Source organism: Exophiala spinifera (assembly GCF_000836115.1).
Source record: "Exophiala spinifera strain CBS 89968 unplaced genomic scaffold supercont1.4, whole genome shotgun sequence".
NCBI classification, from domain to species: Eukaryota; Fungi; Ascomycota; class Eurotiomycetes; order Chaetothyriales; family Herpotrichiellaceae; genus Exophiala; species Exophiala spinifera.
In genome coordinates this window covers 3632302-3654683 of record NW_015622516.1, presented here as the reverse complement: position 1 = coordinate 3654683, position 22382 = coordinate 3632302, and the positions used below count along the sequence as shown (strand labels likewise).

General features: G+C 52.3%; 8 protein-coding genes across 8 annotated transcripts; 4 read left to right on the top strand and 4 right to left on the bottom strand.

Moving 5' to 3' along the window:
• Window positions 1-147: 147 nt before the first annotated feature.
• PV08_06536 (uncharacterized protein) lies at window positions 148-1309 on the top strand (the record flags this gene model as incomplete). The annotated part of the gene is made up of 2 exons (XM_016380871.1): window positions 148-544; window positions 600-1309. The coding sequence occupies 2 exons, from the start codon at window positions 148-150 to the stop codon at window positions 1307-1309; spliced, it is 1107 nt and encodes a 368-aa protein (XP_016236698.1).
• A 1761-nt stretch (window positions 1310-3070) lies between these two features.
• On the top strand, window positions 3071-4656 carry PV08_06535 (uncharacterized protein; the record flags this gene model as incomplete). The annotated part of the gene is made up of 3 exons (XM_016380870.1): window positions 3071-3754; window positions 3805-4096; window positions 4157-4656. The coding sequence occupies 3 exons, from the start codon at window positions 3071-3073 to the stop codon at window positions 4654-4656; spliced, it is 1476 nt and encodes a 491-aa protein (XP_016236697.1).
• A 784-nt stretch (window positions 4657-5440) lies between these two features.
• Window positions 5441-7452, bottom strand: PV08_06534 (uncharacterized protein; the record flags this gene model as incomplete). Its single annotated transcript, XM_016380869.1, has 5 exons — window positions 5441-5655; window positions 5954-6419; window positions 6498-6989; window positions 7113-7355; window positions 7417-7452. 5 exons carry the CDS (start codon window positions 7450-7452, stop codon window positions 5441-5443), a joined length of 1452 nt encoding a protein of 483 aa, XP_016236696.1.
• A 936-nt stretch (window positions 7453-8388) lies between these two features.
• PV08_06533 (uncharacterized protein) lies at window positions 8389-9698 on the top strand (the record flags this gene model as incomplete). Its single annotated transcript, XM_016380868.1, has 2 exons — window positions 8389-8704; window positions 8755-9698. 2 exons carry the CDS (start codon window positions 8389-8391, stop codon window positions 9696-9698), a joined length of 1260 nt encoding a protein of 419 aa, XP_016236695.1.
• A 151-nt stretch (window positions 9699-9849) lies between these two features.
• Window positions 9850-10377, bottom strand: PV08_06532 (uncharacterized protein; the record flags this gene model as incomplete). Its single annotated transcript, XM_016380867.1, has 1 exon — window positions 9850-10377. One exon carries the CDS (start codon window positions 10375-10377, stop codon window positions 9850-9852), a length of 528 nt encoding a protein of 175 aa, XP_016236694.1.
• A 396-nt stretch (window positions 10378-10773) lies between these two features.
• PV08_06531 (uncharacterized protein) lies at window positions 10774-13159 on the top strand (the record flags this gene model as incomplete). The annotated part of the gene is made up of 2 exons (XM_016380866.1): window positions 10774-12921; window positions 12971-13159. 2 exons carry the CDS (start codon window positions 10774-10776, stop codon window positions 13157-13159), a joined length of 2337 nt encoding a protein of 778 aa, XP_016236693.1.
• A 1026-nt stretch (window positions 13160-14185) lies between these two features.
• PV08_06530 (uncharacterized protein) lies at window positions 14186-16973 on the bottom strand (the record flags this gene model as incomplete). Its single annotated transcript, XM_016380865.1, has 8 exons — window positions 14186-15427; window positions 15497-15537; window positions 15614-15785; window positions 15878-15957; window positions 16089-16152; window positions 16234-16261; window positions 16378-16776; window positions 16912-16973. 8 exons carry the CDS (start codon window positions 16971-16973, stop codon window positions 14186-14188), a joined length of 2088 nt encoding a protein of 695 aa, XP_016236692.1.
• Window positions 16974-17586: 613 nt separating this feature from the next.
• Window positions 17587-21031, bottom strand: PV08_06529 (uncharacterized protein; the record flags this gene model as incomplete). Its single annotated transcript, XM_016380864.1, has 12 exons — window positions 17587-17687; window positions 17739-17861; window positions 17922-18054; window positions 18104-18190; window positions 18245-19144; window positions 19358-20221; window positions 20253-20350; window positions 20407-20510; window positions 20568-20629; window positions 20691-20726; window positions 20780-20792; window positions 20847-21031. 12 exons carry the CDS (start codon window positions 21029-21031, stop codon window positions 17587-17589), a joined length of 2706 nt encoding a protein of 901 aa, XP_016236691.1.
• Window positions 21032-22382: the final 1351 nt, after the last annotated feature.

Here is a 22382-nt window from a genome sequence, read left to right as displayed (position 1 = left end):
ACAAATCCCACCCCATCTCCTGCGCTCCCCCGTTGTCCTGCCACACCTCGATCAAATTCTTTCCTGACCGTCTGGCATCCGCCATCAACCTGCGCCCGACAAAACAATCTTCCTCTGTCGTCTTCATCTCAATCGCCACTTCTTACCATGGCTTCCGCCGACTCCCCCGTTGCCAATCACGTCGACGATGCCGCCGCCTTGAACGAGTCTATGAATCAGCTCAACCTCGGTGATAGAGACAATGAGCCTCCCAAGACCGAGGAAGAATACGCCCAGTCGCAATTGACCCTTCGAGCTATCGTCTCAACCAAGGAGGCGGGCGTTATCATTGGTAAACAGGGAAAGAATGTGGCCGACTTGCGCGAAGAGACTGGTGTCAAGGCTGGCGTCAGTAAGGTCGTGCAGGGTGTTCATGATCGTGTCCTGACTGTCACTGGACCCCTGTCCGGCATCGCAAAGGCATACGCCCTCGTTGCCAAGGGCCTTTTGGAAGGAGCGCCGCAGGTGGGTATGGGAGGGGTTATTCAGAGCAATGGAACTCATCGTAGGGACCCCTCAATCCCCCCTTGGTCGACGTTCGCTAATTTTATTGTCTTTAGCTATCCGCCTTCTCATCTCCCACAACCAGATGGGCACTATAATTGGCCGACAAGGCTTGAAGATCAAGCACATCCAAGACGTCTCCGGAGTTCGCATGGTCGCTCAGAAGGAAATGCTTCCACAATCGACCGAGCGTATTGTTGAAGTCCAGGGTACCCCTGAAGGCATCGACAAGGCCGTCTGGGAAATTGGGAAGTGCTTGGTTGATGATTGGCAACGTGGCACTGGAACAGTTCTGTATAATCCCGCTGTCCGCGTCCAGGTTGGCTCGGGACCCCTTCCTCCTGCTGTTGGTGGTGGCGGTGGTGCAATCGCCGGCGGTGGTTATTCTGCCGGCGGTCGGCCCTATAACCGCACAGGAAACGGCGCCGATTTCAGCGAAACACGCTCCTACAACCGCGGTAGCGATGCGCCTCGAGGCGGCGGAATTCCAATGGTCACGGAAGATGGGGAGGAAGTTCAAACCCAGAACATCAGCATTCCTGCCGATATGGTCGGCTGCATTATTGGACGGGGTGGATCCAAGATCAGCGAAATCAGGAAGACCTCTGGCGCCAGAATCTCAATTGCAAAAGCACCTCATGACGAGACTGGTGAGCGTATGTTCACCATCATGGGCAGTGCAAGCGCGAATGAGCGGGCTCTGTATCTCTTGTATGAGAACCTAGAAGCGGAGAAGGGACGCAGACAACAGGCCTCTTCGGAGTAGCACCATCCCGCTACCTTCACAGGTCTTGCTGTCTGCCTCTTCTTCTCAGTCCTTACTCTGCGCCTCTACCCTCCGAGAAAACACATTCCTTCAACATCCCTATGTTCCTCAAACCACCTCGGCACGATGACAGTCCTGCGAAAAAGCACAAGGCATTGTTTTTCTCTTTGGCGTCCAACCGATAGACGGTATGTTGCGCACAGCGACCTGACGAAGCTATGATACCTTTTTTCTTTGAATCTCGCAAGGGAAGCGAGTTACGAATGATGACTTGAGCTTGTATGCAACGACCTCGATCCTTCTTTAATCCACCTCGACGACGAACCAATTCGGACCCGACCGAATCTCCTTCCCTTGCTCTTCCAACAACAACAACAACACAAAGTACTCTCATCCTACCCGCCACGGGCCTCGCAATTTCTGTCGACGAGACTGCTACCTTCGCAGGAACATGAAAAGCCCAACTGTGGCAACGAGTCGAGTCACGAATTCGCGCCCACTGTCACAGCTTACCTATAGGCTTGGGTGGTGGCGGAGGCAGATTGCAAAGAAATTACCAATCGAACTGGAGGGTAACAATTCGAACAAGAAGCGGGCCTCTCGTTGTCCAAATGAAATACTCCTTCCAAATTCACTCTTCTGATTATGCCCATTTATCCAATTGCGTGCACTGCTTGTTCCCGGCAAACGATACTCGTAGAGCGAAGTAGTATGAGGATACCCAAATACTCGGACAATGTACATAGTCCGAAGGCGTAGCCACTAATCAACGTCCCCAGAGGGTCCATCCGGCTCACCGGCTTCCGACTAGGGTCCATCTTTGCAGGAACGAAACCCTGTCACCGCATGTTGGCTTCTTCTGACAGGCGGAGAAGAGTCAATTTGGCATGTGGATAGCAGCAAATGGGCGGTATATGACTGTCACACAACCTCGCTCCGTCATAGGTTCCTCACTGGCGATGGGCCCAGGCCTGCTGTGCTTCTGCCCCCTGCTTGATCAGCTTGGGACCTTTGAGCCGTGGCGTGGGAAGCTGTTTTGGCGAACTGAATGAACGTGTCATCCGGTGGTAGGGCTGTAGTTAGTGCCGGGGGTGGTTTACCATGGGCCAGACAAAAGGCCTGAGGCGAGGTCGGGGGCGTGCAACTTGCAGAGTTGTATTGTATGGAGGGTGAGATACCCAAGAAGCGCAGCTGAGCACCCCATGTATATCTGCTCACGGCCTGCGACACACCAACTTGTCAACTTCTATGTGCAAGCATAATTCCGTCTAACATCAAATAACGGCACCGGATCTTCCGTCTGAGATTCCCAGCATCCTCTGACGTGCGAGGAGAGTCGGGCGAAAAAGCGTTTCAAGTAGCCGCCTGTCGCAGATCCAGCCCCATGTGGGAAACGCCTTGACCTGAGGTCGCCCTCGTGAACAGCAAACAATCTCAAAACCCTCCCGCACCTTGTCGGCGACAATTCAGTGATTCCTTGCTGCCTCGAACACACTGCATTCTCCGCTATATTATCGCTCGAAGGCGGTCGAGGCAGGCATAGTTAACGTCTTTTGCACTGATTACGCACCGCGGCTAGTCAGCGGCTGGCCGTCGACGCTGATTCAGGCCGCCGCGCAGGTTTCGACACCCCTCTGATTGGCATCAATTTCACAGGCGCTTGTCCCTCGCACCTGATATAGACCCACGACCGTGTCTCCAGTTCACTCGACGTTCCCTCCTCTTCACACGGCACCGGACGTTGCCAGTCTCGCTACAGCCATGTCGTCCCCGGTGCCGCTTCTTCGGGCACCCGTCCCTGGCGGTCGGAGTCAAAGCGGCAGCCGCACCCCTCGGTTGACACTGGGAATCCCTCCATCACCGAACGCAAGACCAGTAGCCAGCGAGGGCGAGCCGATAAGTGAGATTCCACGGTTTAGCCTGGCTGCGAAAGGGCCGCCAAAGTTGTCACTCGCTACGCCCATGGGAAGCCAAGGATCTATCCAAGAAGGAGGAACAAATCTGAGGCCACAGATACAACCCCTGAACATCAGTGCTGTCAATAACAACGATACCGGGAGTCGGCCAAGAGGGGACAGTTTTCACAATGCAAGTGTTCCAGGCTCCGCCTCATCATCTACGTATTCAGCCTTGTCCTTCGCCATGCAGGGGAGGACAGGGAGTACACCAGACCCATCCTCTGCCATCAGTTCCATCTACTCTGAGGCCAGCATTGGCGGGACCTCTATGGAACGGGAATCCAGCATGGGTGGATTGTCAATCGACTTTGAGAAACTCAGCATTGAGAAAGGGAGACCACTGGATGTCGAGGATCTTGATGATGAAGGTTGGGGAGCAGCAAGCGACCAGAAGAAAATCATTGAGCTTGGCTCATTGGGTGAGGGTGCCGGGGGCGCAGTGACTCGATGTAAGCTCGAGGGCGGAAAGACAATATTCGCACTCAAGGTATGACGGTACCGATCTTCGCAAGAACGGACGTGACTGACAAAACACAGATCATCACAACAAGCCCAGATCCCGATGTTAAGAAACAAATCCTGCGAGAGCTGAAATTCAACAAGAACTGCACATCCGAATATATTTGCCAGTACTACGGTGCCTTCATGGACAAGTCGTCAAGTACGATATCGATAGCCATGGAATTTTGCGAAGGCGGGAGTCTCGACAGTGTCTACCGTGAAGTCAAAAAACTTGGAGGTAGGACAGGCGAAAAGGTCCTGGGAAAAATTGCCGAAGGTGTCCTACACGGCCTCACGTATCTCAACAGCAGGAAAATTATCCATCGAGGTGAGTGACAGACAGTCATGGTCTTGTGCCTTTTTGGATCAAGGCTGACTTTCTTCCCAGATATCAAACCATCAAATATTCTGCTCTGCCGCAATGGCCAGGTCAAGCTCTGCGACTTTGGTGTCAGCGGTGAATTTGGCACGAAAGGAGATGCCAATACCTTTATCGGCACATCGTACTACATGGCGCCAGAACGGATACAGGGGCAATCCTACACGATCACATCCGACGTGTGGTCGCTTGGTGTGACGTTACTCGAGGTGGCACAACACCGATTCCCATTCCCGGCCGATGGCACCGAGATGCAACCTCGGGCGGGTTTGATCGACCTGCTCACGTACATTGTTGCGCAACCCATACCCAAGTTAAAAGATGAGCCGGCAAATGGCATCAAATGGTCCGACATGTTCAAGTACTTTATCGAATGTTGTCTGGAGAAAGATCCGAATAGAAGAGCGACACCTTGGCGAATGCTGGAACATCCGTGGATGGTGGAAATGAAAGCCAAGAAAGTCAGCATGTCGACATTCCTCTCACAGGTTTGGGACTGGAAAGATTGAAGGTGCGGCAGGGCACTTGGTGAAATGATTTCATGATTCAGTCCCTTCCGGCGAATAGTACGGCCTTTGTGCGTAATGTAGTGCATAAGCCGGTGCATACGTCGGAGCTGGCAAGAAATGGATGAGGGTCGCTACGACAAGAGTCCGACCTTCCTTTTGGGAAAAGGGTTATCGAGGAAGTTCAGAGACCAATTACCCGAGTAAAAAGTACCTTCGGTGGTTTGCTTGCTTTGAACTCGGGATATGACAATTGATGAAGATCTCGACCGCAGTCTGTCAGCTCATGCAGTCGGAATCAAGGAGCAAGCTTTGTGCGGATTATTGGCCGGCAATGAAGGACGGACCGAGTATAGGCATAATTCGATATCAGGTACCTCAACTCAGGTATATAATGAACGAAGACAGTGATGGCAGCAAGCTATTCATTTCCAACCTCTAGTAGTGAGTATCCGTGGTAGATAATGTATCTACCCACGTATTACAATCTTTGATTTTCAACTACCTGCAACACCGATGCTGGTCCAAGGGAGTAGGTGCCAGGTACCTACCTACATAGGGCATGCAATACGCCAGAGTAGCCTTGGGGGAGGTACTTATATCTCGGGTATGTTATCTGTTACGGAGGAGGTTCCTCGGTTGGTACCTAGGTAGGTAAGTAAGTAGCTTCGCAGTTATCACAAGTCGTCAAGGTGCACAAGGTACATTCATTACCTACGTGCCTAGATAACTAACTACATGTGCCACGGGGCACCCCTGCTACCACCGCCACTTCTACTCGTACCGTCTACGGCGACACTTCCATATTGATGGTAATGGTCTTGGAGTGCAGGTATCCTCTCAACCCCTCGTATCCGCCTTCGCGGCCGTACCCGCTCTGCTTGACGCCGCCGAAGGGGGTCTGTGGAGACGTCTTGTAGGCCTGGTTGATGCCGACGTTGCCCGCTTCGATCTTGGACGCGACGCGGAGTGCGCGAGGGATGTCGGAAGTGAAGACGGATGCTGTCAGACAAAATCAGCAAGTCAACGTTACCACTCATTCATCGGCCTGGGTGGCATGACTTGGTGTCGAAAAAAATGCGTGTTGTCCAAACCGAGAAAACGCAAACGTCCATAGAAGTATGTACGGTAGGAAAGAGAAAAAATTACATTCTCTCTCTCTCGTCTCGTGGTATGGTATGCAAACGACAGGGGAAAAAACATGTCGTTCCATAGTATGGAAAACCAGAAAAACAACGCAACACAATGTCCATGGTGGTGGGGTTTGAAACAACACAGAAATTAAAAAGAAATGACTTACATCCGAGACCATACGTGGTGTCATTGGCGAGAGCAATGGCTTCTTCCTCCGTCTTGAACGTTCGGACGGCAATCACAGGACCAAAGATTTCATCCGTAAACACACGGCTCTTGACGTCAGGATTCAAAAGTACCGTGGGCTGGACAAACGTGCCTTTGTCGCCCAGCCGGCCGCCACCGGTCAACACCTCGATGCCGTCCTTTTTGCCATCAACAAGAAAACCCATGACTCTTTCGAATTGCTTCTTGTCTGCCAGGGGCCCGAACGCCGTGTCGGCCAGTGCCGGATTGCCCATTTTCTTCGCCGCGTCGTCAAAGGCCTTCTTGACGGCCTCGATGAACTTGGGCGCGATCCCTTCCTGTACCAGCACCCTCGATGAGGCAAAGCACACCTGGCCTGAGTTTCGCAGGAAGCCGGTGGCGTTGTGTGCCACGGCGTTGTCGAGATTGGCGTCGTCGAATATCAACTGCAACATACCTCATTAGCCCACGAGAAGCACAGGTGCAATGGTCGGGGGTGTAGTTAGCCTACGAGTCAAACTTACAGCAGGTGACTTTCCTCCTAGTTCAAGCGACACATGCTTCATGTTGGATTTGGCGGCCGCAATCTGCACGGCTCTGCCACCGGCAGCGGATCCCGTGAAAGCAATCTTTGCGATATCCATGTGTGATGCCATCACGGCACCGACAGGAGCGGCGCCGGTGACGATATTGATCACTCCCGGCGGGAACCCGGCTTCTTTGATCAATTCGCCGTACGCGGCAGCACCAAGGGGTGACTTCTCTGAAGACTTGAACAGGAACGTGTTTCCAGCTGCAAGGGCGGGAGCCATCTTCCATGCTGCAAGGACATGGGTGCCATTCCACGCAGAGATACCTGCGCAGACACCCAATGGTTCGTAGGCGACGATTTTGTACGACCCATCGCCTTCAGGGGGATAAGACTCGCCAGCTATCTTGCCAGCCAGCCCTGCATAGTACCGCCAGGTGGCACATGCTCCGGCAACGAAGCCCTTCGCCAGGGTGACTGGTTGACCCTGTAGGCTTGGTTAGACGCTTGAACAAGTCCCTTGGATATTTTGACCTTGCAAAATGAAATATGTCTCGCCTCAAATCAAGGCGGGGAGAACAGAATGGACAGGTGGACAGACAAGTCTTACCATGCATATGCTTTCGAGTTTTCCCAATTTCTCGGCATTCGCTTCGAGCAGGTCGGCAAACTTCAGCATCAGTTTGGCCCGTTGCACGCCTGGTGTGGATGACCAGCTTGGAAACGCTTTCTTGGCCGCAGCGACAGCACGGTCGACGTCGGCTTCCGACGCAACTTGCACCTTGTCGGTGACGACTGTGTCATCATTTGGGCTGTAGATTGTCAATGTCTCACCAGAAGACGACGGGACGTACTGGACCGGTCAGTGCTTGTTTCTTTCCTTTGGCCCAGGAGCGGAACTCGAGGCTGCCTACCTCGTTATTGATGAAAAGATTGGTCTGGAAAGACATGATGGTGTTCTGAACGTGATGATAGTGGGATTCTCACTTGGATGGTGGCCCGTCCAGTAGAACGAAACGTCTCGGACACCAGATATATAGGTCTGTTCCTCAGATACACCAAGAGTAAGCCTCCTCAATGGTTTCCTCGGTTCATGCTAGGAGTCTGTACCACGATCCCCGCACCAGCTGTCTCTCCCTGAACGAATAACTATGTACTCGTACAATAGTCTGAAAAAGGTGGTTCCAGGTGGAGAAAACAGCTGGGATTGTGCTGCCTCTGGCGGAATTGTGCCGTCGTCGTTGATCGAAACTTCAAAGCACTGCTCCTCCCTTCCGAGTCTCTTCATGTCGCGGAGTGATCCATTCTGCGCTCACCTGCTCAGTCACGGTGTTGCACGACTGAGGTCCAGGATGTGTACCCATTGCAAGAACGCGAAAGAAGGGACAGCACGTAGATCTTCACAGGCCCAAGTGAATCTGATAAGGTGAAGACACCAGTATGCCGCAACACATGAGCGTCAGGTATCCGTGCAGTGATTGGAAAGTGCTCGTGTGTCCAGTACGAGCATGTAATAAGTGGTGGGCGGCTGATGAGGCTGAACGGACCATCTTGTTAATGCTCTCGGGCGGGTCGGATGTGCTAAACTAATAGTTAAACTGAGCTAGCTACAATAGTTAGTTGGTTAGTTACGAGCACTAAGAAATGAGCCACTAAGCACTCCATAAGCCTGCGCATCATGTTTACTCGGCGATCCTGCAACCTCCATGCGTACCCAGGTACGCAGGTTCTCATACAACAGAGCACCTGAAGTTCTACTCCTTATCACTTGTACCGCCATGCATGCCTAGATGAATCCTTTGCCGTCCCTCCTCTCGCCATGTTCTGCATAACCCGTTGCAGTTGAGGCTCTCCCTCGACACGATTCCTGCTACCAGACACATTCAATGGCAGAACAAGGATTCCCATGGACTGCTCCGCCGCGGGATTTGCAGAAGGAAGAGCCGTTTCCAGGAAGCAATAACCCGAGCACCTCGGAGACTTCACAGCAGGCGATTGTCGGAGATGCCGAGAACAGGATCAGCACCACTGATCATCAGCCTCAACCCAGGAGAACCAGCAATTCGCAAGGCAAACGCCGCAACGGCTCTGTCAAAGGCCCGCCCCGTGTAATCCCAAACATCCCTCACACTGCAACTGATTCTTCGACGACCAGAGCCATCCAGAAACCGGCCACGCCGCTCCCGGTCCGGACTATCCCACGTGTGTACTCTCCTCCCCTTTGGCCGGGTTCACTTTTAACCTTGCTGTAGCTTGGGTGCGAGATGCCGAAGAAAGCGACCTTGACGACCCTCAGGTTCAGGCACTTGACTCTCCCGATGCTGCCCTCGTCGCACATCACAATCACAGCCCGGCCACCAACACACATGGCAGGCATCCACGTCGCAACGGCCATGTGACAAGTTCAGGACATGTTCGACCCGAGCGAACGTCGAGATGGGTTTCCTTTGCACGAGCAAGTGCATATCCGCGGGAGACATTCGATGGGGAAAAGGTGGACACTGAGTATCTCAACGAACATTTCACCGACTACTCCACGCCCTGGTTGGCTGGCCACGAGGACGACCCCGAAGATGGGAGCAGCCGGTATCGTGCGTTCCGTCGCAAGAGGAAGATATGGTACAAGCGGGCACAATTTACCATCCTACGCAACCCTTTTATACCACTCGCTTTCAGGTTAACCAACTTTGTCTTTGCGTTCGTGGCACTGGGCTTGGGAACCTCAATCTACCATTCAACGAACCGAATTGTGGATTGCATCGATCAAAACCCACGAGACGAATCCTGCCGGGAGCTCGTCGGCGATTCCGCGACAAATTACTATCAAGATCCTTCCGGGCTCATGGCCCTGATCGTCGATGCCATAGCGGTGGCTTACACTGTATACATCACCTACGATGAGTACTTCTCCAAACCGCTCGGCCTACGACCGGCTCGAGCCAAGGTACGGCTGGTCCTCCTTGATCTCTTCTTCGTCGTCTTTCAATCAGCAAACCTTGCCCTGAGTTTTGAGTCCTTGGCCGTCGATCAAGGCGCCTGCAAAGTCGGGGAAGTCCCAGAAACGTCGCCCAAATTTGACTCCGTGTGCGACAAAGAAGTCGCGCTGAGTGCTGTTCTACTGGTGTCCTTGACAGCGTGGTTGATGACCTTTTCCATCAGCGTTTTAAGGTATGTTTTCACGCATGTTAATGTGTAGGATGCTGACATGGTGCAGATTGGTCGAGAGAATCGATACAAAGTAAAAGCAGGGATAACGGAGAGGGTCTAATTCCACCCTTGGAGCCATACTGACGACCTAGACGAGTTTCTTTGTTCTGTATAAAAAAAAGCCATCCACAAAGTCAATGTCAAGCCTTCAGACTTGGCCCGTCATCACCATAAATGGGATCTTTCTCAAACCACCCGAGGTCTTTGATCGCTCTGACTTTGCCTTCTTCGCCTTCTCGCCCGTAGCACATGTCCCAACTCTTCCCGGTCGGGTAAGAGCCGACCATCTGAAACCCGCCATAGTCTTCGAGTAGCCGGTGGCCAACACCGGCAGGAACAATCACAACATCGCCCTTTTCCAGCACAGGCTCGAGCCGCCCTTCATTCTTTTCCCCTCCGAAGCAACACTTGGCTGAGCCGGATGCTATACTGAGAACCTCATGAGTGGTGGAATGGAAATGTGTTTCTGCGAACATTGAATACTCCCATTGCGGAGAGACCACACCGACTGCTCGGAGATGGGCTTTGATTTGCGGCGCGGAGGCTGATGGGAACACAGCGTGATATATCATCAAGGGTTTGCCTTGGATTGAAGTGTTGGGGATACCTTTGTAGGCAGGAATCTGGTGCGAGGATACTCGTAGAGCATTTAACGGCGTGATAGCCATGTTTTTCCGGGTGCCTCTGCTTTGCGAAGTGCTTGAACCCAGTCTGCGGAATGACTGCAGAGATGGACTGGTCCGAAAGAGTTCAGATACAAGAGAAAGAGAGTAGTGATCTGGGAGAGGCTCATCCTTCACTCCTTCATCCGTGCATTCATGCATTCATCCACCCATTCAGACATCCCTCGCGGCCACACGCGCCAGTGACCGCAAGTGATGTCATGTTCACGTGCGGTGGCCCAAGGCTGATTAGTCAGAATCCGCTGGCGCTGCCTGCTTGCGCTCCAGGATCCTTCTGCGTACTATGGAACCATTTGGGTGCGTCTCTTCAGCCTTCTCATTCATTTCCCTTGCGAGTATTCGATCCAGCTTTCTCTTGTTATCACTCTTTGGCTCAGCATCATGGCGCCTCCTGTAGGCACGCCATTGGCCACGGCCACTACTCCCAGTTCACGGGCTCGGGATGATCTCAATTCGACCTGGACCTACCTTCAGAGCAACCTGGACAATGTCATGACCAAGTTGCAAGAGGGCCTCGACATGAAGACTTACATGGGCGTCTACACAGCAGTTCACAATTTTTGCACTTCTCAAAAGGCAACCCCCCAACCGCAGGGCCCGTCGTCGACGCTCAGTCAACAACACCGTGGTGCTCACCTCCTGGGCGAGGAACTCTACACTCTCCTCGGCCAATACCTAACCGAACACCTTCAGGAAGTCCTCAAGCATTCAGAGTCCCATACCGACGAAGCCCTCCTTACGTTTTACATTCGGGAATGGAAGAGATACACAGATGCGGCCAAATACAACAACCACCTCTTCCGCTACCTCAATCGCCACTGGGTGAGGAGAGAGATCGACGAGGGCAAGAAGAACGTCTACGATGTCTACACTTTACATCTGGTCAAGTGGCGGGATGATTTCTTCAAGACGGTTGAGTCAAAGGTCATGCATGCTGTTTTGCGGCTTGTTGAAAAGCAGCGAAATGGCGAGACTATCGATCAAATGCAGATCAAGGCCGTCGTCGACTCTTTCGTTTCGCTTGGGCTGGACGAACTCGACAGCACAAAGTCAACGCTCGATGTCTACCGTCTCTATTTCGAACGCCCCTTCATCACCGCCACCAAGGCCTACTACACAAACGAGTCAAAACGCTTCGTCGCCGAAAACAGTGTGGTGGAGTACATGAAAAAGGCCGAGGCCAGGCTTGAGGAGGAAAAGGAACGTGTCAACATGTACTTGCACCCTGACATCATGAAGAAGCTGATGGAGACCTGCAATGAGGCTCTCATCAGTGCACACTCGGTACTCCTGAGAGACGAGTTCCAGAGCCTCCTCGACAACGAACGCACCGAAGACCTTGCCCGGATGTACAAGCTTCTGTCACGAATAAAGGATGGACTTGACCCTCTTCGCAACCGCTTCGAGAATCACGTTCGCAAAGCCGGCACGCTTGCGGTGGAAAAGGTGGCGGCCAACGGTGAGACTTTCGAGCCCAAGGTTTACGTGGATGCTTTGCTTGAGATCCATGGCAAATACCAACAGCTTGTCAATGTGGCCTTTAACGGAGAGTCCGAGTTCGTACGATCTCTTGACAACGCCTGCCAGGAATTTGTCAATCACAACCATGTTTGCAAGAACAACACCACCAGATCTCCTGAATTGCTCGCCAAATATGCAGATCAATTGTTGAAGAAGGGAGCCAAGGCAGCCGACGAATCTGAACTCGAGGAACTACTTGTCCAAATCATGGTTGTCTTCAAATACATTGAAGATAAGGATGTTTTCCAGAAGTTCTACTCACGCATGCTCGCCAAGCGCCTTGTCCATACAAGTTCAGTATCCGACGATGCCGAGACCAGCATGATCAGCAAGTTGAAGGAAGCCTGTGGTTATGAATACACCAACAAGTTACAACGCATGTTCCAAGACGTGCAAATCTCCAAGGATCTGAATACCTCGTACAAAGACTGGCATGATAAGATCCTAGAGGACAGTGATGAGAAACGAACTGTCGACTCTACATTCCAGATTCTTGGTACTGGCTTCTGGCCTCTGAACGCACCGAACACGCCATTTGCTCCACCAGCTGAAGTCAACAAGGCGGTGGAGTCATTTACACGCTTCTACGATTCCAAACACAATGGCCGCAAGTTGACATGGCTGTGGCAACTGTGCAAGGGTGAGATTCGAGCCAACTACATCAAGAGTCAGAAGGTCCCATACACATTCCAGGTGTCTACGTATCAGATGGCAGTGCTCTTACTGTTCAATGATTCTGACAAACTTGATTTCTCCGACATCAAAGAAGTCACCAAACTGACTGATGAGAACCTTGAACCTGCGCTTGGTATACTCTGCAAGGCTCGTGTCCTACTGCCCAGTCCAGATGACGGCAAACCTGTTCCGGGGACTAGTTACACGTTGAACTACAACTTCAAGAACAAGAAAGTCAAGATCAACTTGAACATCAATCTCAAATCCGAACAGAAGACCGAGTCGGACGAAACTCACAAGACGATCGAGGAAGATCGAAAACTATTGCTCCAGGTACGTCCCCTTTGCTCTGTCTTGTTTGTGCTGCGCTAACTCTGTCTAGGCCGTGATTGTTCGCATCATGAAAGGTCGCAAGAAGCTCAAGCATGTCCTTCTCGTTGAGGAAGTCATCAATCAAGTCAAGAATCGGTTCCCACCCAAGATCCCCGACATCAAGAAGAACATCGATGCCCTTATGGAAAAAGACTACATTGAGCGTCTTGATAACGACGAGTTGGCTTACATTGCCTAAGTTTTACTTCATAGCAAGCGGTCGTTTACGAGTTATCTTTGGTGACAATGATCCCACACCCGGTAAGCTGAGATGGACTTTTCTTGCCGAAATGGAGGTTAGAGGATGGAGTTTTTGCAGCAATGGGTATCGAGAAGAAAAGGAGTAGTTGCCTCGTCAATAGCACGAGGGCGGCTGAGGGAATAGGATCTAGGCCAGGCGTCATTGCGTTGCTGCATTGCATGAGGAGTCAACCCATGTACCACTTTTGGTGGATGGTTTTTTTTTTTCACCTGTTCATCCCAGTTATCCTCCTTGCCGAGGAAAGGGAAGTAGAAAAGCCCCGGGAAAGAATGAACCGACACGAATTCACGACGCATGATGATGCCGTGCACCATGGTCGCAGTCTGCAGATAGCACACCGATATATTCTTTTGTACGGGGAAGAGGCTTCAGAGGGAAGCACAAGCACAAGCAGCATCAATTAAGACCATGAGTTTACCATTCTTTTTTCTCATTGTTTTTTTTTTTTGGCTTTCGTCATCCTTCCCTCTCCTCGAGCTTCTCCTCCAATTTCTTTCCTTCCTTCTTTCTTTCTGTCTCTCCTCTTGTCTGTCGCACGAGCCGAACCGAGTCCCGTCGAGAAAACCCCCTTGGGTTCTGGTTACGTGAGAGATTGATTCATTGATCGACTACCCTTAGTCAGGTAGGCGATTGGGTCACGTTTGGGAAGTACGAGTGAATTATTAGATGTTTGATTGTATATTTCTCTCGGTTGCTTTCTTGGTTGCTGGTTTGACCGGCGGATGTCGACGGTTTTCATCCAAGTGGAATCAACCACACTTGGTGTCTTGACTACGACCGTGTTTGGCGGTCCCCGATCTCATCACATCGCATCGGACGAGGAGCCCAGGCGTTCTGTCTCTCTCTCTGTCTCGCTCTCCCTCCCTCTTTCAGTCAGCGTCCATTTGTTCGAGCCAGGGGTTCAAAGTTTTCCCTCTTCAATGGGTCGTCCGTTGAGAGCCAACGTCAAGGCATCCCACTCGTTCAGTGGCTGTCTGGTGTCGTCGGGTTGGTCGCAGCATCAGTCGTGACAGTTCCTCCTCCTCCTCCTCCTCCTCCTCCTCCTCCTCCTCCTCCTCCTCCTCCTCCTCCTCCTCCTCCTCCTCCTCCTCCTCCTCCTCCTCCTCCTCCGGCGCCACCGCCCCTCCCTTGCTGCATACGGTCCTTTGCCCAATTCCCCCAACTACTCAGGTATGCGCCTGCCTTTGCTGCATTCTCTTTGGCAGAAGCCTGTAACTGGGCGGTATCGACATTTGGTCGTTGCAGTTGCACCTTGGCAGCTCGGTCGCGGATTGAAGTCGCCCAACCGGTTGAACCTGATCCTGGCCCTGACCCTGACCCTGACCCTGCTTCAGGAGAAAGAGGACGAACAGCAAGCTCCCGCTCCCGCTCTTGATCCTTTTCCAGGCTCTCATGGTCTCCGCCGCTATTCCTCTCGCTTACGCGACTCCCACTCATACTGCCGCCCCTGGACGACCCACCGACCTTTCTTCGCTGTTCGACCTCTGCCCAGAAGCGCGCGACCCTCTCTCGGCCCACGGCGAACGTCTTGCCGAGTTGCTCCCGCCCTTCCCTCATGCGCTCGTCGAGATGGAGGTCGGCCAGATTCTGTTGCAGACGTCGCTGGACATCCTCCACGCCCAGACCGCCCGCGGTCGGATGCCGTGGCTCGACCATGTCGAAGATGCGGTGCCCTCGCGTCAACCGATCAAAGAGCTCGAAGTTGTGCGTGCTACGCCAGATGGCCAGAAACTCCGGGTTGAAGTCGGCCGCCGTGTCCCCCGGGTCTGGATAGTGCTCGGTGTTGGTGACGGAGCTTGGGATCCCGGCCTCGGTCTGCATCGACTCGTGGTAGACTTGGTACGCCATGCTGCTGAGCAGGCTGAGGAGGTACTCTTCAAACTGTAGACGGATGGCGTCCTCGGAGCCCGCGTAGCCCATGTTCTTCGGTCGACTGGGATTGTCAGGATCCCAGGTGTCCAGCACTGTCTGAGTGAGGAAGTCGATCCAGCGCCGGTCGGCTGCCGAGAGGGTCAAGGCCGTCCGTAGAGATGGGGATGTGATGGTGATGCTGTTCGATTCGTCTAGGTTGATGAGTATGTCGCTGTACTTCTCCTTTTGTTGCAGGAGAAGCGAATTCGTCGAACCGACAACGTACGACTTGGTGTCATAGTCGGCCAGGATATCGAGCTGTTGAAGGGGTGTGTACGGCCCGAAGAAAGAGCCCTTGCATCATGAGCAATCAGCACAGTTTTGGGTCTTTGAAGAAGAAGACTAGGACTGTGCTATACGTACCTTGCCAAAGATCTGTAGAGGAAGACCCATATAAGACAATACTGGTGAGAGTCAGCAAGGCAGATAACATGGTGACCGAGGAAGTGGGAGCAGATATATGTATGGGGCATTCCGCACATGAGTTCCTGTCACTCGTCCTCAGCGTGACTGGTCTTGTTGAAGTTTGTGAATACGAGTCTAAACCTGGATCGGCCGCGTCCTGCAGATTTCTGATCAAGCCCGGGATAAGCGAGACGAGGGCGAACTGCATCATGCAGAGTCTTTCACATTTGGAGCCGAAGAAGAGCATCTGATCAGGTCCTCCGTATCAGCAACAGTCCTATCTCATAGTTCTCTGGTGGTGTCGAAGTGACGATCAAAAGACAGGCTGGGTTCGCTCACTTTGCGTTGCAGAAGAAGACACTTGACCAGCGCAAGAGTCTGGTGTCGGAATTCGTAAATCATTTCTCGCAGAGACAGTCCTGTGTGCAGCAAAGTTGCAACAGAAAGTCAGACGTCGTGACCTACAGGTTCTTCGAAGGGGAGGAATGATGGACGGTTGAAGATAAGATAATATAGAGGGAGAAAAACAACGCGCGCGGAAATAACCAACCGAAATAATGGTCGTTGCCGTCCTCGTGCACAGCAGCTGATCGTGCCAGACTCTCTTGGAATTCCTAGAAGAGGGGGGCAAAGACCTGTCATCAGCCTCCATGTGTTTGTCTACCGGTGGCTTCCACGCCGGATCGCTCGCCTACCTTGAGTATCGTGGTATCTGAAAAGTCCCTATGTAGATGGGAGAATCAAGCGCGTCAGTGACATGGACATACGACATGTGAGTAAAGGTAGAGAGGAGGACGGGGAAGAGGAGGAGGAGGTTCGTATCAGAACTCAACACTTACTCCTGCTTGAACCACGCCGCAGTCACGGCGCCGACGCGTTCCCTGAGCTCGCCCATGGATTGGGCCGTTGACGAAATCACCACGACGGCCTTTTGCACCGTCGACCTCGTCACGTCCGCGGACCGCCGCTTCAACTTTTCCGACCGGATCTGTCGAGTACAAGATATGCCGAACAAGCTCGTACCCATTCCTGTAGCCGTTCCGGTTCCAGCAAATTCGCCCTCGCTGTTGGTGACAGTCTCACCGCCACCACCTTTGTTCAATAGCGTAAAGTACGAGAACTCTTCGGCCATTGCATGTGCGCCATCGGACAGCGCCATGAATGGCAACAGGGACCAGTCGTTACGCTTGTACAGCTCCTCTCCGGCCGAATCGACCCAGAACTCGACTTCGGGGCCTCTAAGATATCATAAAGGAACACAAGTCAGTCAAGCCAGTCGGTCGGTCAGTGAGTCGTCGGTCCGGCGGCGACCACAAACGGGACAAACCAAAACAGAAAGCCACGTCAAAAACCCAAGGAAGAACAAAACATACCGCGCATGGTGGAAGTCAACCACCACAACTTGCGGTGGGAGAGCCGTAGCCGTGGCCGACATCCTGCAACCTTGGAACAACTCCCCGGGTTCTGCTTTCAGTGACAGCAACACATGATCCCCAGGATAGAGACACAAATCGAGGCTACATCCAAGTTTGTCCAAAGGTAAAGGAGTGGTGGAATTGGTGGAATGTGATGACGGTGGCTCGAGATTGGCACATGGCGAAACGGCATTGACAGGTTAAATTAATATTATACGGTCAAAAAGTACAGACACCACCGAAGTTTGAAGTAGTGTAAAACTGTCAGACCGGATCGTAAACAAACAACTCTTGCTCTCATGCGTATACGCCGTCAGTCAGACAAGTAGATTATTTCGAGTCTTGGACTACATGGGAATTCAGTCTCATATGCGATACTTCAAACATGCCCATTTATGTTACCAAAAAACGTTGTGCTCATAGTCCATCTTAGCAACATGATGATACCTCCCCTGCCAAATGGCCTGTCTAGGAGTCTCGGTCTCATGCTTTGCCGATTCATAACCCTGACACATACGAAGGCGTTCTTCCTCCACACCCTGCTCTTGACTCTACAGCTTTTCTATCAATTATTTTGCGACGTCCGTCCCCATTGCCTTCGAGCAAACCCCATTCATGATTTGACATCTCATTCTACTTTTCAAGCCCTGTCCTAGCGCGCACCTCAGCCTCCTCCTTGACAGCAAGAGGTTCAATGTTCCAAATGGAGTCGGCATATTCGTTGATGCATCGGTCTAGAAGCTTGTCAGAATGATCGCTGCACACAGACCGTTCTATAGTCATACCTGAAGTGAAGAAGCCCATCCTTGCAACGCTTTGAATCGACTTGCTGACCCATTTATCTTGGTTCTTATAAGATTCGTCGATAAGATCGTGGGTCTTGCAGTAGCTATCGAAATCGTCGCTCACTTTAGGCAATTCTGTATTAGTATCGAACGGTGTTATGGTGTCAGACATCCGGGGCTTACCAAGGTAATAGTCTCCATGATCAACAATGGCACCGATGAGCGCTCCGAAAGCGGTTTCGTCGCCAAATGTGCCAGACTTGATGCATTCAAAGACCTTCAGAAGCTCTGGGTTGACAGTGTAATCACCATAGAACTAAATCGATCAGCAAGGGCGAGTCAGTGAGCAGATGGGGGCAACATACGTGGTTGTGTCGGAGATCCTCCACATCCTCAGCAAGGTTACCAAATAGAAAGACGTTCTCCTCTCCGATTTCACGAGTGATTTCAATCTAGAAGGGTCAGCATTTATCATTTGTTAAGCTTGGAAATGGAAAAGATCTCACATTGGCTCCATCAAGCGTGCCGATAATCAAGCCGCCGTTGAGGACAAACTTCATGTTGCTCGTGCCTGATGCCTCAGTGCCTGCAGTGGAGATATGCTCGCTAATGTCCGATGCGGGAATGATGATCTCGGCCTTGCTGACATTATAGTCTTCGAGGAAAATGACCTTGAGCAGATCTCCGACGTCACGATCCTTGTTGATCACCTCTCCCACTTTGTTAATGAGGTGAATGATCGTCTTGGCCATCCAGTACCCTGGAGCAGCTTTGCCACCGAAGATGGAAACTCTGGGCTGGAGTTTCTTACGCTCCTCGGGAGTCATGGATTTGATTGCCAGGTATCTGTGGATGACGCCAAAGATGTTGAGCTGCTGTCGCTTGTATTCATGGATACGCTTCACTTGCACGTCGAAAAGAGCCTTGGGGTTGACACTGACGCCGGTGCTCTTGAGAATATGCTGAGCAAGTCTGACCTTATTGGCGTACTTGATCTCGGCCCACTCCTTCTTGAACTCCTTGTCATCCACAAAAGGTTCAAGCTTGTTCAAGAGAGTCAAGTCCTTGAGGAATTCATAGCTCCCAAGCTTGGACGCAATGAGCTCTGATAGCCGTGGGTTCGCCTGGTGCAACCATCGTCGCGGGGTAATGCCGTTGGTCACGTTGGTGAATTTGTCTGGACCGTAGACTTTGACAAAGTCCTTGAAAATGGTCGTCTTGATCAGATCGGAGTGCAATTCAGCCACGCCGTTGACTTTGTGGGATCCGACAATGGCAAGGTAGGCCATTCTGACCATCTTGGGAGTGGATTCTTCGATAATAGAAACCCTGGAGAGCATCTCTCGATCTTTGGGGAAGCGCCGTTCGACAGTTTGAAGGAAGAACAGGTTGATGTCGTAGATGATCTAGTTAGGTACCTTAGCAATGGCATTCCACATGCAGAAAGCAAAAATGGCTCTCGAGGGTGAAACTCAGATGTCAAAGTAGATGCCATTCTGACAACATTCGGGTTTTCTGCTCACGGCGGCAGCTTGTGCATGTGGGAAAAGGGACTAATCAACACCCCCTTGGGAAGCTGCTTCGGGTGGGGCTGCATAGACGACTAGGAGATAACTGACCTGTAGATGTCTAGGAAGTAGATTCTGGATGAGAGGAACAGACCACTTCTCCAAAGCCTCTGGAAGCACGGTGTGGTTGGTGTAGCCGAAGGTCTTGGTGACAATGTCCCACGCATCGTTCCATTCCAAACCTTCCTTGTCGATTAGAATTCTCTGAAGCTCAACAATAGCTAGAGTTGGGTGAGTGTCATTGAGCTGAATGGCGACCTGGTCCGAGAACTCTGACCACTTGCGCCCGGTCTTCTTGAATCTTCGGACAATGTCATGAAGGGAGGCTGCACACCAGAAGTACTGCTGCTTCAGCCGTAGCTCCTTTCCTCGCTCGAGATTGTCGTTAGGGTACAACACGGCAGAGATGGTCTCTGCCCGTTGTTGGTCAGCCACGGCGCTTTCGTAGTCTCCAGAATTGAACTTGGCAAAGTCGAATTCTCCGCTGGATGCCTTGCTCGACCAAAGACGCAGGTTATTGACAGTAGATGTCCCATAGCCCGGAACGGGGACATCGTAGGCCACAGCTGTGACAATCTCCCCGTCCTGCCACGAAACAACTTGTTTACCTTCGTCGTTGGTGTATTTGTTGACCCAACCATAGAACTGGACATCGACTGTCACGTCGTGTCGGGGGAACTCCCAAGGGTTGAAGTCGAGCCAGTAGTCAGGGATCTCAACCTGGTAACCGTTCTCGATCTCTTGCTTAAAGATTCCGTATCGGTATCGCAGACCATAACCCCACGCAGGATAGTTCAGGGAGGCCATGCTGTCGAGGAAGCAAGCCGCTAGTCGACCGAGGCCTCCGTTACCCAAGGCTGCATCGTGTTCCTGGTTGATGATGTCTTCAATTCGGAACCCAAGGTCCTCGAGACCCTCTGCCACTTGTGTTAGCTATTTCACATACTCGATGATCACAATGCTTGCCTTTCGCCACCGTTTTCAAGCCGACATTTAGCATAGCATTATCCAAGGCTCTGCCCATAAGGAATTCGAGGGACAGGTCTAAGCTCCGTCAGATGATGTGCCACTCTTCCACCTCGCACCTCTCAGTCACGTACAGTATATCCTCTTCTGGTCCGCAAAGGTTTGCCTTTGCTGGGTCTTGTTCCAGTCGATGATGAGGCGGTCTCGAAAGGCCAGGGAGGTGCCTGAGTACGCAGCTCTGTTTAGAGTATCGGTCAGAACGGTCCACCCCTAGGAACTGCAAGGGAGGACGTACAGCTCATCGCAGTTGAAGAGTGATCGCGCTAGCGTGGTCTCAATGTGCCGGACACATTCTGCCTGCGGATGGAAGTCTTAGCTGGAGCCCTCAGGACTCGTAGACAATGTTTTGCGGGCTTACCTCAAAATCATCCTTGGAGGTGAAGCCTTTGGGAGACTAGCAGCGACCATATTAGGAACGTCGTCAACAGCTAAGGACATGCATCTCACAAATTTCCTCCAGCTACACTGCGAGTCAGTGGATGGTCTCTTGTGCAACGGGAGCAGCAACACTTACGCCTCTCGCATGTGCTCAGGAATGCTCGACTCGACCGCTTTGATGTCGCTGGCGCCAAAACCCGTAGCAGTTCTTTTATGCTTTGGCCGAGAGAAGCCAGGGCCGACAGGACCTGTGAAGCTGGAAATGGGCGCTCCCACTGACGGTTTGCGCTCCCGTGGCGGGGGAGCTGTCTCGGTGGCCATCTTGAGACCACAGAAGGTAGAGCACGGGAGACAGGTAGCTGGCTCGGGAACAGCAAGGCAGATACACTCAAAGAAGGTGAGGAATAGGGCGGCTCAGGATACACTGTGAGTGAGGGAGGGGGAAGGGCTGCTGTGTTGTATATGGTGGAAAAGAGGACGATGGCATGTGGTGCCGCATTGAGCATGCTTCATCCCTGCTCCAGAACACCTCGTACAGGAGCTGCTCGTGCTCGCCATCCCTAGCCCATAAAACTAGCTTAACTAGGCTCTCCGCAACGGCGGGCCTGGCCTGGTTTGAGCTATGTCATGTCACAGTGCAGAATACGGGCATGGCTAGTAATGCTGAGGGAGACGAAAGTCATGCATCTATCAGGTCACAACTGGCAGAGCGGTGAGTCTAATGCTGGAGCCATCCTTGTCCTATCCCTGTCCTGTACTCACCCGCCTCGATCGAGCTTCTATGGATTGATCGCATTCCATCTCGCGATGCTTACGGAGACGACGACGTATGACCCTGACAGCTACCCCGCCTGCGCCCGCCTGCTCTACCTAGGTAAGCATTCTGCCAGGAGCCTCAGCAACGGCGGGCGGTTCCCAAGAGAATGATAACCAGCATGCATGCGCAATTGGAGATGTCGCAGGTATTCTCACTGGCGGACTCAAGCAATATCCTCCGCAATAGAATGGATTGTTGCACCACCACCATCATCTGCAGTAGCTGGACAATACGCAGTGATGAGGGGCAGGTCAACGGAGAGATGCACTTACAATAGGTGTGGTCTCGATAGCCGAGCATTCCGCCCCCCAGGAGGCTTCAGGATTATGCAGCCGGCCTGGGTGCTAGAGGCCAGACGAGAACCCAGACCTTGGGTTGTTCCTCCGTACCAGAACGAGTACTCGTAGGTGGGTGTAGATAGGTCACTGAGACTTCGCCAACCTGAAGACGTTCTTCGGCATCATCCTCTACTGTGTCTGGCTACAAGGGATCACCTTAGGTGCCTGGCTACCCGATACTCCCAGTGACGAGACACCCGCGACACTACGACTCAATGCGCATGCACAGTAATCGGACTCGTTGATTCTGTCAAGGACATGAATTGGGGGCCGCGCCACCGCCTCTGCCGTCCGCCTCACACCACGACAGATCAAAAACCTCCATAAATGCTTGTCACTTGGTTGCAAGTTGATCAAAATTCCTTCTTGTTATCATGCCTCGCAAGGCGGCCCGCTCACATTTGGAAGGGATCTTCCAGCTGGAGACCAGAGCGGATCGCGGGATCACACCACTTCGATTGAAAAGAGGATCAACCATAGAGTAATGCAACGTACATTGAATAATCTCTGGTTCCGG